Raw genomic sequence first — 18,070 nt, 5'->3', positions numbered from 1 at the left:
ATGCATTTTCGTATGATAATAATAATAAGTCCAACGGACTATTTCCCACCTAAGGATTGCTATTTTTGAACTATCCCCCTTTAATTTTGAAAATTACAAATACCTACCTGTAAGCAGTTAAAAATAATGGAACCCTAACCCCTTAACATTTTATCTCTTTTTCCTCCCCTAAACTTTAAAAACTAAAAGTTTTCCCTCAACCTAAATTTTAAAAAATGACAGTTTTCCCTTAGGAATTGGTTTTAGATCTCTAACATCAAATCTGACATCGTTGCTAGTCATCTATCCCTTTCGAAGTTTTCTCTCCCTCCGACGGTCTCTCTCCACCTATTTGGACACTCGATCAACGTCGAATAAGGCTTGAAAGACGACGGGATAAAGAGCTTCGTCAGAGAAGATGAAGTTCTTCATCTTCATTCATCTTCCTAGACGTCTTCTTCTAGGAAGATGATCATCTTCCCAGACTAAGACGACATCTTCGTCTTCGTCTGGGAAGACGAACGAAAATGAAGAGTTTTGTCTTTCCCGATGAAGTTTTTCGTCTTTTAAAAGAAGATCGACATCGAATGAGCTTCCCAATGGGTGGAGAGAGACTGTTGGAGGGAGAGGAAACTTCGGTGGGGATAGACAACCAACAATGTTGTCGGATTTAGGGCCGAAGATATGGAAACCAAACCTTAAGGGGAAACTGTCATTTTTTTAAACTTCAGTTGGGAGAAAACTTTTAGTTTTCAAAGTTTAGGGGAGGAAAAGGAAATTATATTTTAGTTTATTTTGAATATTATAGATAAAATGATGATTTTACCCTTACTACTGTTAATTTTAACTATTCATAGGTGGGTATTTGAAATTTTCAAAGTTAAAGAGAAGATACTTGGGAAAACAATAATCCTTGAGTGGGAAATAGTCCTTTGGCTTAATAATAATGCCAAAAGACTTATCCTCTTTGCACTATAATTTTTTAAAACCTAAATATTTATACGTCTATTATTGGGAGAAGGACTATTTCCCACCTAACTTTTGATGCATTTTCAAAATATCACCCACGACAGATTAAAATCCACTTTTCCCACCCATGACCAAACTGCAGTCCAATATTTCAGTTAGGGACAGGGGCAAAATCATCATTTACTATTTAAAACCTTAAAACTTTAAAATTTTCCCGTTTCCCCCCACTAGGTCTTAAAAACTAATAATCAAAGTTTGAAAAGTTTAGATTTCACCCCTAGGGTTTGCTTCTTTCTCTGGCCACCACCGACGGTCGATACAATCGATCGATCTCCCATCTCTGACTACAAAAGATGACGAAGGACGACCCTTCGTCACCTAGATCTGGACAACCCTTCGTATAGAAAAACAGCCGAAGGATGACGCTTCGTCGTCCTTCGTCGTAGCGTCTAGACAACGCGACGAGCGATGAAGGACAGCGAAGAGTCGTCCTTCGTCGTCTTCTCTTTGTCGCACGGTGGTGCGATGAAGAGATCTTTGTCTCTTCGTCTCTTCGTCTCTTCGTCGCATCATGTGAGAAAGAGATCTTCGTCTCTTCGTCGCACCGTGCAACGAGGAGATGAAGATCTCTTAATCGCACCATCGTCGTTGCACCAGGAGAAGGAGGAGGCCGGTGACGACGCCAGAGACGACGTCGGAAGATGAAGTTGAAGAATGAGGGTAAAACTGTTAGTTTTGAAAGTTATGAGGGGCGATTGTATTTTGAAAAATATGGAAACCCTAGGTTTGGGGGTGAATGGTAAAACCCTCACATCAATTTTGGGATGAATTTTACAGACTAAATTGAGGGGTATTTTTGTCATTTCATCTAACAAGGGTAAAATTGATATTTTACCCTTATGCAAACAGATATCATCCATATTAATGGCTCATGGGTGGGAAAAGTGGATTTTCATCTACCGTGGGTGACATTTTGAAAACGCATCAAAAGTTAGGTGGGAAATAGTCCTTCTCCCTCTGTTATTTATTATTATCAGTAAAAATAAAATTTTTATGTTAAAATTTTATTTAAATTTATATTTTAAGAGTATCTATAACATCCCTCCCCAAAAGTACTGTCATCAAAGGAGAAATGTTACGAATTAATATCTGGAGTGTCTATTTTTTTTGTTTTTTTGATATTTTAAAATAAACATATTACTAAAAATGTTTAGAAATTATTCTAAGAAAACTGAAAATCTGGAAGAGAACAAAAAATGTATATATCACATATGAAAACTCATCTGAAACATCTAAGATCAAAGAGTAATTATATACATGCCCCTAGATACAACTATCTGAATATGACCAAAAATCAACAGTATCATATATATGTAACAAAAACCATAGGAAACCAGCCTCAGCTTAGGTCTATCTTCATTGACCTGGCCCTGCCTCGTAGCTACCTCGATCACTCGTACTTGCAATCATGAAAAAAAAGGAAGTGAGAGATAAGAACACTTAGTAAAGGGAAAAAATTAAGTAAACTATTTCATTGTCTGTTCTAACTCACTCTCGGGACTCAACCCCACATCATAACCTCCATAAAAAATCGAGGGGATAATCTAGTTCATTTTTTACTATTTGGGTCATACTTTGTCCCATCTGGTATCTATTTGATACTTTTTGAAAGCTGACTATAAGGATTTGACATTTTTCTAAGCTCAAGCTCTCTTCATTTCTCTCACTACACAATTTTTGAATATGAATTATGCTCTACTACGAGCGGACCTTACTGTAGGTTTATGTCCTACTATGAACGTGCCCTACTACAGACGGTATAGTGTAAAGTATCCCCTCATAGTTCATAGCATACATGCATGCATTATATCTTACTAATCTTGCTTCCATCTAAAACTATTTATAACTCACTAGACTATACTCATAGGATAACCCTTGAATGTTGAGCCCCAAATTCATTTTCTTGCTTTTTTTTCTTTTCTTTTTCTCTCTTTTCTTTTCTTGCTTTTCTTTCTTTTCTTTTTCTCTCTTTTCTTTCCTTTCCTTTCTTTCTTTCTTCCTTTCCTTTTTCTCCTCCTTTTTTTTCTTTCAAAAAACTAGAAAATATTGTTTATGGGACTATTTATGTGATAAGACAACCTTCTTTTTCATACAATTTAACAGTCTCAATGATCTCTATTTCATACAAGTTATATATTGTTGAAAAGAGGATTCAAAGAGCTTTCCAACAAACTACAATAGTACTCATAATTCATTAGATAAGGTAGTCAAAATGTGAGATGAAATCGATGGCAAAAAAACTGTCTTCAGTATTTATTTGGTAAAACAATCCTTTTGGTTTATACAATATTTAACAGTCCAAACGATCTTTAATTCATACAAATTATATATCATTAGAAAGAGGATTAAAGAGATTTCCAACAAATTATAATAACACTCATGATTCATCAGATAAGACAACCAAAATATGGGATGAAATCAATGACAAAAAACTGTCTTCACTATTTATTTGGTAAGACAGTTTGTTTTGTTCAATCAATTTAACAGTCCAACGGTGTCTAATTCATACAAGTTATATATAATTGAAAAGAAGATTCAAAGAACTTTCCAACAAGCTATAATAGCACTCATGATTCATCAGATAACATAGCCAAAACGTGGGACAAAATCAATGGTAAAATTGTAAATATTATCTAACTTTCTGCTATAAACAAAACCACACACATAGATACCCCAAATGACAAAATAATATTTCTCAACCTCAAAATCATCATTTATAACATAGCTCCAAGGAACCAAAAACACAAAACATGAAACATATCAAGGATAATACATTTTATCTTGTTTTAAGTCAATCCTTGCAAGTTGGCGTCTTCCTCTTTGTCTTGCTTCCTTTATCTCCAAAACTACCTTAAATTAACACCAAAACACACTAACATATTCATATAACATGCATCCAATATATATAAGCATAGGTAAAGGGAAATGAAGGAGATCTTTTGGTTATCAAGGCTTCTAAAGTGTTTCCTCTTCTTTTCCTACTTTATTTATCTTCCAAAACTCTTTCAAATCACAAACTTTTCTTAAAAAACACAGTAAGGAAAGGAAGAAAACTGCTTTCTTATGGAAAAGATAGGAGAATAATGGAAAAAAGGTAAAAGTTATCTTTTTTTACTTTTCTCTCTCTCCATATATATTTACATACTTTTTAATATACATATCTTTGTTTTTTTTTGTAATTGCTTTGTATATAACACACACAAATACCCCTGAAACATACCTGAGGGTATCACAATATCTTTAAGTTATAAAATTTTTATTTACATCCCCTAATTTTATATTTTTTAACTTTAAAAATGGATTTTTTTTCTTTCTAAATTTAGGGTTACAAACTCTTATTTTTTTTCATCTATAGTCACCCCTCAGATTTATAAAAAATTTCAGTTTCATCTTTTGTCTCTCTCTCTCTCTCTCAGTTTTCAATTTTCCTTTTTCTTAGTGACTATTCATTGTCTCTGACGATTAACTCTCTCTTTTTTGAATAACTTACCTTCCTAACCAATTGTCTTCGTTAAAGACAAAGACGATTGGTTTAGAAAATAAGTTATTCAAGAGGGAGAGAGAAGGTGAGAGTAAGAGAGTCAACGATCATTGAAGAGGAGGAGAAAACCCTTAGAGGAAAAATTATCATTTTTTTAAACTTTGAATAAAAAAAAAATTGTTAAAATTTTAAATTAAATAGGAAAATATAATAAAATTTTAATTTTTCAGTTAAATAATAATTTTAAATTAATAAATTTTTAAAAATTAATAAATATAAGTGAAAGTGTTTTATTCAAAATATCATTTTATCCTTTAAACTCCTGATAACAAGAGCAAAGGTTATTTTCTCTAGTAAATGCAATGACGACCGCCATTTCTTCACATAACTGTTTTCTATTTTGTCGTCTCTAACCCATGAATCAGGGAAGATAACAGAAGAATAATAGCTCCTGAATTAGAGGATCTAACTTGAGCTATCAGCCAAAGAAATCAGAAATTTCTAAAAGAGAAAACTTGTTTTCACTCACCTCTCCCATCAACCCTTCTCGGGTTTTTCACATTTGCTTCTCTACCAAAAACATCATTCATTATACAGTTAGTTTATGATTTTGTGTTGTTCATGGTAGATTCTTTGAAGAAATAAAGATGGGTATTAATGCGAAGACTATTCAAGATTTTGTAAGGGGGCTTATCACATTTTCCATGGATGCTTGCCGTAAATGTGTAGAAAAACACCCTGTTGTTTTTGGTGTTGTGTTAGGATTCTTCCTTCTCTTTTCTCTAATTCCTTCTCTTTTCTACTTTCTGTTATACACTTCTCCAGTTGTTTTCTGCATTGTTGTTTCTATCAAAATTTATTCGAAAACCCAAAATTGCAAACTCCAACATGTTAATGTCAAAAGGGTTGAAGAGAAATCATTTGTAGAATCCAAATCTCCTGAGACTCCTCCTCATGTTGTCAGTAGAAATGGGGACAAGACGATGATACATAGTCGAAGAAGAAATTTCAAAGACAAGAATAGAGAATGTGATGCAGAAGCTGGTGATAAGGAGCGAAAAAGCAGAAATCATATCGAGGATTTAATTGCTGAAGACCAGAAACTAGTCATGGAGGGGAGAGAACTTTACAACCAAAATGCAGCTACGGCTGAAATTATCCAAGCACCAGAAGACTTGTCTAATGAAACCAGCTTGATTGAGGAGAAAGAAAGTAGTTGTTTGGATCGCGGAGAAAGTTCAATGATTGATCTAACAGACAAAGAATTGTTTAACCAGTCTGAAAATATTGGTATTGGTGGTGGCGAGTTGGAGGTGCAAAGCTCATCAGCCTCATCTGATGATGCAGAAGATGAAGCAGCAGCACAACAGGAGACGAATAAAGCTGTGGAATGGACAGCAGATGATCAACAGAATCTTATGGATCTTGGAGATTCAGAGATAGAAAGAAACAGAAGACTGGAAAGTCTTATTGCAAGAAGAAGAGCGAGGAAATTATTCAGGATGGCGCTTGAGAAAAGAGCTCTAGATCCAGGTTGTGGTTCTCAAGCTCATATTCCTCCAATTTCTATATTGAGAAGCACCGTTCTGAATGGCCCTGGCGATGAATCTTTTGAAGGTCTTCATACACCAGGCTCGGCACCTTCTGTGCTGCCATCAAGAAATCCGTTTGACATTCCCTATGATCCATCAGAAGAGAAACCAAATCTCATGTCGGACAGTTTCCAGCAAGAATTCTCACCAGCTCACCAGAACGATATGTTCTTTCCCAAATATGAGGGCTTGTGCTATGGACCTTCTTTCTCAGTGGAACCCCAGAAGGACCATAACAATTCAAAGTTCTTTTTATACACCTATGAGAAGAAGCCTGAAGAAAAACCGAGATTCTCCAGGTTCAGAACCTTTTCAGGTAAGACAGCTCCTTTTAATCTTCATCATTTATATTCCTACCGATAGTAAATTTGAAAGCAACTGTGATTTACAATTAAATCTCAATATTTTGCTTTTCTTTTGCAGATATCAGTGCTCATGACCAGCTAATTGATAACTACTTGTGCCAAGGTCAAGCCTTGTTCCGGATGTCAAACGCAACAAATCCTGCGGATAATGGTAGCCAGGCTTCCAAAATAACAAAAAAGGCACAGGAAATCAAAGAAGGTAACAGAGAACCTAGCAATGGCGTAAGAGGGATCAAAGAAAAGACGGCACCTGATGAAGTCAGTGAATTTAGTTTCCATGGAAACCCTCCTACACTTCCAGAAATTTTAGAACCACAAACGGGTAATTTTCCTCAAAAGCTCAGTGATTGTGTCCAAAACTCTCTCACCTTTTCAACTCCTGAAAACATAGCTTATAGTGGAACTGCATATGATTCCGGTCCATCAGCAGTTGACAAGCCGAAAATGGAAAACCGTTTCTTTTTACGGGATAAGATGCCTTGTCATAGTCCTGTCTGTTCCATAGCTTCTGATTTGCAGGTGGAGGTCTCAGAACCAGGCTCCCCTACTTTGCCAATAGATAGCGCCATGTCTGAAATAGAATCCTCATATGATGAAGACATGGAAAAGGAGACGGCATATGGCAGTGAAGATGAATCGAGATCAAGAGAACTTTCAGATGCATTGCCACCTAAAATTCCACAAAAACATGTGCACCCAATAAAAGATTCAGTGGTTCACCAGCCAGATGGAGTTCATTACGAGAAGCCACAGGTCAGTAGTTTGTTCAAAATTGCACTGTTGTTAAATCAAGGCAATTAGCATAGCTACTTAAAAACTTTCAGAGCTTCAATATCCATAAAGGTAAGTTGAATAAAATTGATGGTACCTCATTGCTTAATTAACTAATTGTTGCAGATGCTTACGTGCTTTTTGGTTGAATTAGTCATCTTTATCTATTGATTTTTCTGTAAATTTCTCTTTTAAGAAGAAGGATAAAGAAAATGATGCTTGGACTAAAAACATTTTAAATTTTGGATAACAAATAGGAATTATCTAACCCTCCTGAGAAGTCAGCAACAGAAGTGAATGCTGTCTGTAATGCCGATGATCAAGTAGTCCATCTGAAGAATGATCACCCATCAACTAGTAGCAGTACCGGATTATCAGAGGTCAGTATATCATAGTACTGTTTTTCCCGATTACACAAGATAGTCTTGATTTATAGATGCACCTTGTATTGTGCAGGAACTATCTGTTGAAGTTGTTGAAGGTAAATCAGAACCAGTGATCAGTCCTGTGGCTACTGTAAAATCAAAAGATGCTGAAGAAACTGATAAAGGATTTGTTCGTCATATTGAAGGAAAATCTCGAACTGTGCCTGAATGCAGAGCAGGCATTAGCTCATTAGAACCAGAAGAGAAAATTGCAAATTCTGATTTCCCTGGAGCTAAAGTTAAAGAAGAGGTAAAACCATTCAGTATAGTGAATTAGTTCCACTTGATTAGTTTTCAAATTTTCAAGTAACATCATCCTGTCTTCTTTTGGTTATTCAATTCTTTGAGTTATTTCCTATTTAGACTCCATGTTATTTGGCATATCTTTGAGTATGCAAAAATCAATTTATCACAAAGATAGAAAGGAATTTAACGAATGTATCCACCTCCTGTGACATTGAATAGGAAACCTCAAATTGTTCAGAAAAACCCACCACAGAAGCCAACAACATCAGTGATCCACCAGTTACTAAGAAAGAAGATAAGGAAGAGTTGACAGCTGCTGAAACTGCTTTACAAGAGGTAATATGAAGTTAAATAGAAGTTGTCGTTATATTCTATCTAATCAACTTTAGATATGAAGACTGTCACTGAGAGCACATAAGTGACAGTCTTACATTTCCTTGCTTCACCTTTATGCTAGGAAATGAAAGACAATGTTTTCCTATAAGTAGATACTTTTGCTTTCTCTCTTGCTGTAAAATGAATCTGAAATTGCAATTTCTTAATTTCGATTTCTGAAACTGAAAGGTTACTAACGGTGATATTACATGTGTCATTGGATGGGCACCTTGTCACTCTGCTCAACAGAAGTCTACAGACTCAGTTAAGGCTATAGCTGAAGGTGATACAAGGTACAATATGAAAGAAACAGAAACAGAAGCCAACGACAGCATGAGCAACAATAATAAAGAGAATTTCTTAGACCAACTGCAAACAAGCAAGATTAGGACTCAATTTGATATCTTACAGAATGCCAATGAAACTGTAGGCAATGAGGTGAGCAGCATGAACAGCTTGATTGATCAAGAACAAATTGCAGGACAACCAAATCCAGTTAAGCCTCCAACAGAAGTTGATGTGATGCACAACATGAGTGAAACGCTTCAAAATGAAATGAATAAAAAGAAAAGCTTGACTGATCAAGAGCATGTTTCAGACCAACCAAATCCAGCTAAGGCTACAGCTGAGGTTAGTCACCGAGATGACCAACAATAAAAGCTTGATTAATCAAGGGATTGTTCAGACCAACCAATGTCAAAGCCAATAGAATCTGATGTCAAGGTTCCAAACAAAGTAACAGATACAACAATACACATTGGTTTGGCAGTTGAAGAGAAATTCATATTTAGTTCACAGCATCCAGAGTTGAATGTTCTGTTAGGCATTGTAATGTAGAAGAGGTTTTTCCTTGTTTCCTTTCCTTTCAATTCAATTAACAATATGGAAAAATTGGGGATTCCTCAGTTTTAGTTTCTTAATTGTTACCATTAGCTCTTTTAGGCATCAATATGATATACTTTTGAGTCACCTCTCTTTACAACTTGTGACTACTAACTAATTTATTTCTCATTAGAATGTAACGTTTCAAAGCGTAAACTTTCCTTTTTTTTTTTAAGTTTTAAAGCAAATTTAATTAACTTCCCACCCAAGCTCACAAAGCAGGTTCTTGTTTGTAGCATTCCATTAGTGGTCTTATGTTTGGCTATGATATTGTTATTTTAGGTAGTTTAATATCCAGATTCCTGACATTGCACCTTTAAAACATATGCTAACAAGTTCATGGCTTAAAATTTAATAGGCCTGAACAACTACTGCTGGAAACTTGCGGTCGTTGTGGCTAGCTTTGTACCTCCTTTGTTTGCACCGCAGGAAACTTGGCCGAAGGCCAACCATTCATTTGGCTTCTATGTTCTTTGTTTGGGGAACCATTTTGAACTGTCTTGCCCAGAACCTAGGAATGCTGATTGCTAGAAGGATTTTTCTGGGAGATCGTGTTGGATTTGTAACCAGGTAAGTTTCCGGAACTTGAAACTGAAGATGAAGATGCAGTATGAGGGGGTTGACATTATCCTCACTAGCTATTACTACCATCTCCGTTTTGGTTTAGAGGATTCTCAGCATAGCAATTCTCTCTTGTAGTTGTTGGACTTGCCTACATAGTTCTTCTAATTCAATATCTCTAACATCTAGTTGGCGAACATTTTGTCCTCGAGGCATATTGAATAATTAGCAAATTTCTTTACTATGATGCATCACTAATGATGCAATGTCAAACTGAATTTCATACTAAAGGTGGATCTTCAAATCAAGTAGTAGGAAATATAAAAATACTCGGGAATAGAGAGCTTACGAAAGAACTTGAGCTCTGATATCAACTGATTGCGACAAGTAGGAAAGAACCTAAACTCTGACACCAATTGATTGCGGCAAGTTCTCCACCTATGACAGAGTTCTTTGCAATTGTGGAAGCACTTAACTATTGAGCTTATTACTTACTACCAAAAGAATTTGTTTTTTATTTAGATCACGAAGCATAGAAGCACTAACCTCGTCATGCTGCTTGGATTGAGTTCATATAATCCTTTCTTTTCTCTTTTCTCTTTTTTTTTTTTTTTTTTTGTGCTCAAGCACAAATCTGGTGTCCAGAACAAGGTAGTTAATGCCTTGAGTTGTCACTTTACTTTTCACTATGAAGTTTGAGGTTGTTGTTTTTAAGATTGTGAAAGACATTTGGAGGATGGGCTCTTCTAGCAAAGTGAACTAACACATTCTTTACGAATACATATTCTCTTTGAAGGATATTCATTTAGATAGAGATGCTTTAGTTTTGAGTTGCCTACAAGTCTTCCTAGCAGCGTTGGCACAACCCATCATATATACAAGTTTTGTCATAGTTTACAAATTTGTGGAGATATCCATTTAAAATAGAGCGGTATAAACCTTTGTCAGGTCAACATTAAAATAATTTTAATGGTAAGATATCATTTTTAGTAATAAAAAATTAATCAAACCAAATAAATCATTTTTAGGTTCAAGACTAGAGACTCCCACTTCATGCATGACAAAGAATCATTGTTTCCTTTTTTTTAAATGTTAGAAGGCTTAAACTTTCTAATGTAACCAAGCCCATTGAAATGAAATTTAGAGAAGCAAAATTGTAAATTCATGGGGCTGGAACACAAGATTAGAACTCTAATTCATTTTAACATGAAATGATTATTTTAAAAAAATCGTGAATAACATTAGTGAGAAATGGGTTTTGTGAGAACTATTGGATTATTTCAATGGGTGATTAACTCTTTGACTAATTAAGGTAATTAATAAATGTTTGACTATGATTAGAATAATGAAAAAGTAAAACTGTACCATTACCATAACAGTAGGATAACCCAACCCAAAATGCAAATGCATGAGTGAGGAGATAGATAAAGAAATGGTAGCATCATTGCTACTTTGTCATTATATAATAAACATAGCTTCAACGCCGCAATCAACAAAGGAGGAGATTCTCTTTTAAGTGTAAAAGAAGAGTGAGAGAGACAATTGTATGCGTGTAGTTTTGGTTGGACATTCATTGAATATTATGAAAATAGCACTTCCCCATCATTGGTACTTTGTCTTAATAGATTATGAATCGCTAATACAAACCACTTGATTACCAACAAGATTCTTTTTGCAGTACTATTAACAACTTGATTATTTTATTAATTAAAGTTAATCAACTCTTTTTCTCTGCCGAATGATGTGTAAAGCTATAAATATGTCTCCTTCACCCTTAAATGTAAACCAGAGTCTTCATTCTCATGCTTGACTCTTGACACAAAAGATGAATATCAAATTAATTATATAAAACAAGCTACTTTATACTGGATTTTCTGCTAACATAATCGATAATATGCAGCCCCGAGACTAAGAGGGTCATTTGAGGTAGATCTTGTAATGAATAAAGTTTAACAATGAGTTAAAGGGGAAAGAGATTTGAAGTAGTGAATGATGTATTCAAGTTTTGGTGGAATGTGGAGCCAGCCTCTCAACTTAGCTTTGAAGCTCAAGCACAATCAATCACCCAGGCCTTTTTGGAAAATAGGATTCATTTTCATAGGATGCCATTGGTTAATCTCAGTTTGGAATCATGGGTTTAAGTCATTTGACCAAGTTCAAAAAGAAAATTAAGTAATGTTTAGAGATAAAATACACAGATACCATGTAATAGGAAAGCACAAATGGTGTCATTTCACTGTTAATATCACCACATAATTCATAGAAATTGTTGAATTTATCAGATTTCTTACACATAACCAACCAAACAGATAGGCATTTGCCTTGAAACATTCCGAGCTTTCTCCTTATAATTGAAGATGCTTTTCTTGGAGATGCCCTTTATTTTCATTCTTCAAATGCACTTCAAATTCCATAGCCATGCAATGCTTCTCTTTCTGCATTCAAATCTTACCTCAGAGGCATCAAATAATGGGACAAAAGAATGCAGCCCAATTCTGTGCTTCAAACTATCCTTACTTCTAGTTCCTACAATCTTTGAAGACAATACTTTCCACCATACCTGATTGAAGATGCATTTTGGATAAGCAAATCTCTGCCTGCTTAACCACATAAATGAGGGTGTAACTAATCAAGAGAGAAAATCTCAAGACCTCCAACTCGACTGCAGAATCTTAAATACAAAGACTAAACTTCCAAGGGTTTCAGAATCTTCTTGCTGTTTCACATTTCAGAGCTTTCAATTTGCAAGCAAAACACGATCATGTCCCCTCCAAGTTCTAATAATACCATGACTAAACTCAAGTTCTTCATAACATATTCACATAAACAAGGAAAAAGCACAAACACAAAGTACACAACTATACTAATGAGTTGAATGAAAACACAGTTACTGCTTGAGCCGCTGAGACTTCAAACAAAACACATCTTATCCATGAGGGTATTGCATCTGAAAAGCCAGATTTTGAAGTCCAAAGAAAGGCTCATGCACTGCACTTCTTTGCAGGTTCTGTCCTGGCATTTTTAGCCCATACGAGTTCATCCCATAAGGGGATGTCATTAACATACTTCCTTGTGTTGAACTAAAGGATGTGGTTGATCCATGATTTGGCTGATGCCACTGAAATTGTGTTCTGGACAAGCCACCAGAACCAGGTTGCTGAGAAAGCCCTGTGGATTGATCTGGTGAAAGAGAGCTTTGATTGTCTGGGGAAGGAGTTCTTGTGTCGTTGAGATTCACAGTTGTTATGTCATGAATGCTAGCTCTCCTCTTATCTTTACCTCCAGACAGCTGTCTGATGAAATACTTTTGAGCATGACTGGCCACTTGGGTTGGCGTTCTACTGGTGACAAAATTACGTGAGATGTTTCTCCAATCTCCTTTGCCATGCTTTTTCAATCCCAACAGAAACAGTCTGCAGAAAATCATAGAATATCCAATCTCAAGAAAACAACTTAAAAAAAAAAAAAAAAAAATTCAATATGGCAATCTGAAAAAGTAGCCTAGACAATCTACAAAATAACCAAACAAATAAACGTGCAAACATGTTAGAATGGCACTCAGAAGACTCCTTTTTTACTACATAATCAACACAAGTTTAACAGATATCACATAACATATAGGCTTAAAATTCAAAGATTCATTATAGATTTGCACAACAATTTCTTCAAATCGATACAAACATTATCCTGAACAAAGAGAAAACATGAATTCCAATGAAAAAGCTTACTTATGCTCCTCTTCTGTCCATGGAACTCCTTTCTTCCTTTCCTGCTCAGCAGGGCGAATCAGAGAGGATCTCTTTCCACCAATACCATATGATTGCTTGAACCCATCATAGCTATTATGATTGTTAACCCAATCCAATGTGAATGGAGAGGAAGTGGTATTATTATATCCTGGAATTGGAATCAGTCCTGCCTCTATATTGCTCACATCAGCCTCCAATTCTTTATACTGCTTAATTACATCTACTGCTGTCTTCCCCGGGATCATTGCTGCAACTTTGTGCCATCGATCAGGAGCATCCTTATCATATATAGCTAAAGCATTCTCAAACATTTTGTTCTCTTGGGCTGTCCATTTTGTGGTCTTGCCATCTTCAGGAACCCAATTGTTCGTTGAAAGATACGGTGAAGGGGATATTACCTCCGTTTCCCACTTCATGACAGCAAACTTACAAGAAAAATAAAATTAATGCAACATGCTATTGAATTGGAAATGATAAGATTTTTCTATTGTTTCCAGTTATGTTGTGATTCAAAATTGAAGCTTTTTGGTCGAGGGATGAAGAGATGAAACAGGGTAAAAGCAGAGCAAGAGGCAGATAAGCTAAGACAGGAAATGTAGACTGGAGAAATGGAGATGGAGGTATCACAATAAAGATATCAGTGTTAAATCATGAAGCATTTGCAAGGAATCAGAATGGCTTTTTCATTTATAGGGGCATACTCCACAGGGAATCTTGAAAAGACACAACTTTCAAATAAATAAAAATAAATTTCATAAACATTTTATTTTTCAAAAACACAAATAATTAACTGCAATACCCCATTCATACAGAACCCTAATACCTCTCTACTAAGATCTGAAACAGTGAACTGCTTTTCACCCAAACAAAAAATATATATAAAAAAAAAAAAGAAACACAAAAGACCCAGAAACAATCTCCTAAAAAATTGAAATTGAAACTCAAACAACTAAAATTAACAATAAAAACCACTAATCCAAGAAGCTATTCCTATAAGAAGCTGAGAAGCAGAGAAAGCAACTGAAATATAAGTAGGAAACAAACAGCAAAAGTTGAAATGGAGAAAAACCCAGTTGGGAAGACTCTGAATTCAGTGACAAAAGCTGGAAAAGATCTATTCTCTCTTCCTTTTCCTTGAGGTTTGAGCAACATAGAAAAGAAAAGAAAAGAGAAAAGGACTAAACTGCCAATACTAAAAGCTTACAAAAATTACGAAAAGTATGTTAAAACAGAAAGAACAAAACGAAGAGGATGGTGGTGGGCTCTGATTGGAGGTTATGGCGTTTGTGGATACTGCAATTTAAGAAAAGTTGTTCGCTTTATTATAATAACACAATCTATTTTTTCAACATAAAATAATAATGCTACGAAAAAGCCATTATTATTCTTATTATTATTATTTTGGCTTTTTTCTAATTTCTGAGTTGTGAAAGCGGCTTAAGGCATTGGCGGCTCACGATGAAATGACACAAGCTCCACTGTAATTCAGTAGTCAATCACACGTTTCTCCACCGTCCGATCACCCCGATCAAGACCAAGAAATAAGGGCAAAAATATTGTCAAAAATTTCCCTTTTAAGTTAAATTATAATTACGTTCAAATTCAATTTCAGAAGGCCAAATATACCTAACATATTATGCAATTCAGCGTAATCTATATTAAATCCTTTACTTAAATAGAATGATTATTAATTTAATTCTTTATATATATATATAGTATTTCTTCAATAAAAATGTCATGACATTTATATGATGTATTTAGAAGAAACATGTATATTATTATATTTGAAATATTAAATATTAGTAAATATAAATCAATATTCTTTTTTTGTTAAATTGACATATATATATATATATATACATATATATAATTACTATATTTAATTAATAATAATAATAATAATAATAATAATATATTAAAATGTTATTTTCATTAAAATGACATCATATACTGAGAAACAAAAGAATGATAATAAATTAAAGGTTGAGAAGATGCTACAAGATAAATAATAAAGAGAAACAGTAGAAAATCAAAAGTGAAGTTTGAATCAAAGAATCAGATAACATGTGTTTGATGACAATTTAGTAGTGCTCCAATTAGTCAGCACCTACTCGGTGGTGGTTTGGGCATACTCCCCTACCATTGATCAACATCGAAGCAACAATGCCGTAGGGCTGGTGAGATGAGAAAACCATCAAGAGTATGTCTTTTTTGTAACACCCATAAATAAATATCATATTTGTAAAATATAAAAGAATTGTTGAATATATAGAAACGTTATTTATCATTTAAGAAAATTAAGATAAAACTAACTAAATTAGCTCCAATAATATTATAATACGTTTTGACTTATAAAATTCAAAAGTAAATCTGTGATAAATTATAGTATAACCAAGATATTACAAATGATATTAGAATAATTTCATATGACTTTTTTATCAATAGTAAAACAAATCTCGACAAAATAGTTAAGTTTTGTAAGAAGGGGAATATAACACTTTTTGAGCAAAACTTATATCGAAAAAATATAAGAGAGATATTTGGTATGTATTAACATTTTCATAATTCAAAATTTCATATCAATAAAGTATAGAAAAATTATTGAATTTATATAAATATTTTCACACCATTTTAAAATCTTATAATATGACTTATTTTAATTAAATAGTTTATAAATCTTAAAATATATTTTAATTTAATTAGACAATAAACCGTATTATTAGGTCAAGATGTTAAAATTTTTACACAAACGAGGGTGTCTAGAGGATACCCCGACTTAGAAAACAAGACTAATCACACATGATGACTAGGCACTCAGGGACAAAATTGGCCTCGGGTTAAGTGGTTAATAATTTTTAATTAAAAATAGTGATATATTTTGCTCCAATTTATATGGGCAAGAAATATTGTTACATAAGAGTTTTAGGATTTATCATTATTTTGATTAAAAAACGATAATATTTTGGTTTTACAATTTTAATAAAAAAACAATAATTTGAAGACATTTTCGTAATACTATAAGATTTTAGTTACATTATCATACTTATAATTTGAAATTACTCTTAGATGGAGAATCAAATATATCTTTCAAATATTTTATAAAGAGTAATACTATGTATACTCACTTTAAGTACACAAATGTATACACTTTTATTGTTTTATTCTTAATTCAAAATCATCTAATCACATGATGCCACATATAAATGTGTATACATTTGTGTACTCAAAGTGGGTACACATAGTTTTATTGTTTTTTTAATTTTTTTAATTTTATAGGGCGTGCATTTATTACGGTCGGTTTCAATCAGTAGCCGCCAAAGCAAGGGCCCTGATCAACCTTGAATAGTGATAGAATTGATGTCGCGGGCCCCGCACTCGGTCGCAACACTCTCATTGCGCAGTCTCCCGCATAATTTTACCGGTTACAATCTTAAGATGTGGGTCCGGGAGGAGCAAAGTCAGGGCTTCCCAACGGCAACAATAAAAGGGCATGACTCATGAGCTAAAATTCGGTAGGGAAATTATTAAGATTAGACTAAAAAATAATAACTTGATTACGCACGTGTCACGTCTTGATTTGTCAAAGCAAGTCAGATTACACTAGCCAATCACCAGGAAGGCAAGATTTGTCCTTGCCAATTAGTCGAGTCCAAGTATGACCATAAAACTGTTATCCTACTATCGTCCGTAGCGCATTATATGCAACTCCGTCGCCAGCCAACCATTGCCTCTCACATCTCCAATCGCTTTTACACAATGTTGATAGTGGAGTTGAGTTGGAGAATAATACTAACCCACGCTCCTTAGAGCGTGTCATCACTTGTTCATGATACCAAAGTCTCAACGGCTGGCTCAAGGATCCTCTTTAAAAAAAAAAAAAAAACATTATCAATCTATAAAAATATTTTTGATCTAATTTATAATATAATTTAAATAGCAATATAAAATGTTTTTTCTTTATAGTTCATAAGTCTTTAAGCTTGTCCTTGTATATGGACCTCTAAACTATAGGTTAGGTTATTTTTTATCGACTTCTATGATAACAAAAAAAAAATCATAAGACATAACTTACCAAAAATATATCACAAGACATAAATATAACTGTCACAAATGACAGCGGGCACCTACCTACCAAATTGGGTATATGAAAATTTATTAATAGTAATTAAAGATACTTTATTCATTTATGATATTAGTATATCACCACGTCAATTTATAATTGTCCAAAAATATACACTCAAAATTATATCGAAATTATACAACCAAACTTACGATCACATCCCACCAAACCCAAGATTTAGTAAAATCTTAAAGTCATATTTGTGAAGTTTTAATAACTGAAATATCTATTTATAGACTATTAAAATTAATAAAATCTGTTAATTTTTAAAATAAAATTATTATTTAATCAATGATATTTAAAAAATTAAAATTTTATCTTATTTTTTATTAAACCCTAGAATTAATAATTTTTTTCATACTTAAACTTTAAAAAATTACATCTTTATCTTTGATAGGTTTTCAGTTCTGGAACAATCTCTCTTTCCTTGCCATATCCTCCCAACATTTCTGGCGCTCTTTTTTGACATTTTCATCTACGCCGTAATGAAATATT

At 33.9% G+C, this 18,070-nt stretch overlaps 2 protein-coding genes across 2 annotated transcripts; one reads left to right on the top strand and one right to left on the bottom strand.

Moving 5' to 3' along the window:
- The first annotated feature begins 5,136 nt into the window (after positions 1-5,136).
- Positions 5,137-9,212, top strand: LOC123208618. The gene is made up of 6 exons (XM_044626148.1): positions 5,137-6,397; positions 6,505-7,199; positions 7,475-7,597; positions 7,674-7,892; positions 8,108-8,224; positions 8,513-9,212. The coding sequence occupies exons 1-6, from the start codon at positions 5,137-5,139 to the stop codon at positions 8,918-8,920; spliced, it is 2,823 nt and encodes a 940-aa protein (XP_044482083.1). The 3' UTR covers positions 8,921-9,212.
- A 2,700-nt stretch (positions 9,213-11,912) lies between these two features.
- On the bottom strand, positions 11,913-14,741 carry LOC123209367 (transcription factor DIVARICATA-like). The gene is made up of 2 exons (XM_044627374.1): positions 13,435-14,741; positions 11,913-13,119 (listed from the first exon to the last, which is right to left on the bottom strand). The coding sequence occupies exons 1-2, from the start codon at positions 13,869-13,871 to the stop codon at positions 12,633-12,635; spliced, it is 924 nt and encodes a 307-aa protein (XP_044483309.1). The 5' UTR covers positions 13,872-14,741; the 3' UTR covers positions 11,913-12,632.
- Positions 14,742-18,070: the final 3,329 nt, after the last annotated feature.

This window comes from Mangifera indica, chromosome 2 (genome assembly GCF_011075055.1).
Source record: "Mangifera indica cultivar Alphonso chromosome 2, CATAS_Mindica_2.1, whole genome shotgun sequence".
Lineage (NCBI taxonomy): Eukaryota > Viridiplantae > Streptophyta > Magnoliopsida > Sapindales > Anacardiaceae > Mangifera > Mangifera indica.
Note: the sequence above shows the minus strand (reverse complement) of the source record. Positions and strands in the feature narration are given on the sequence as shown.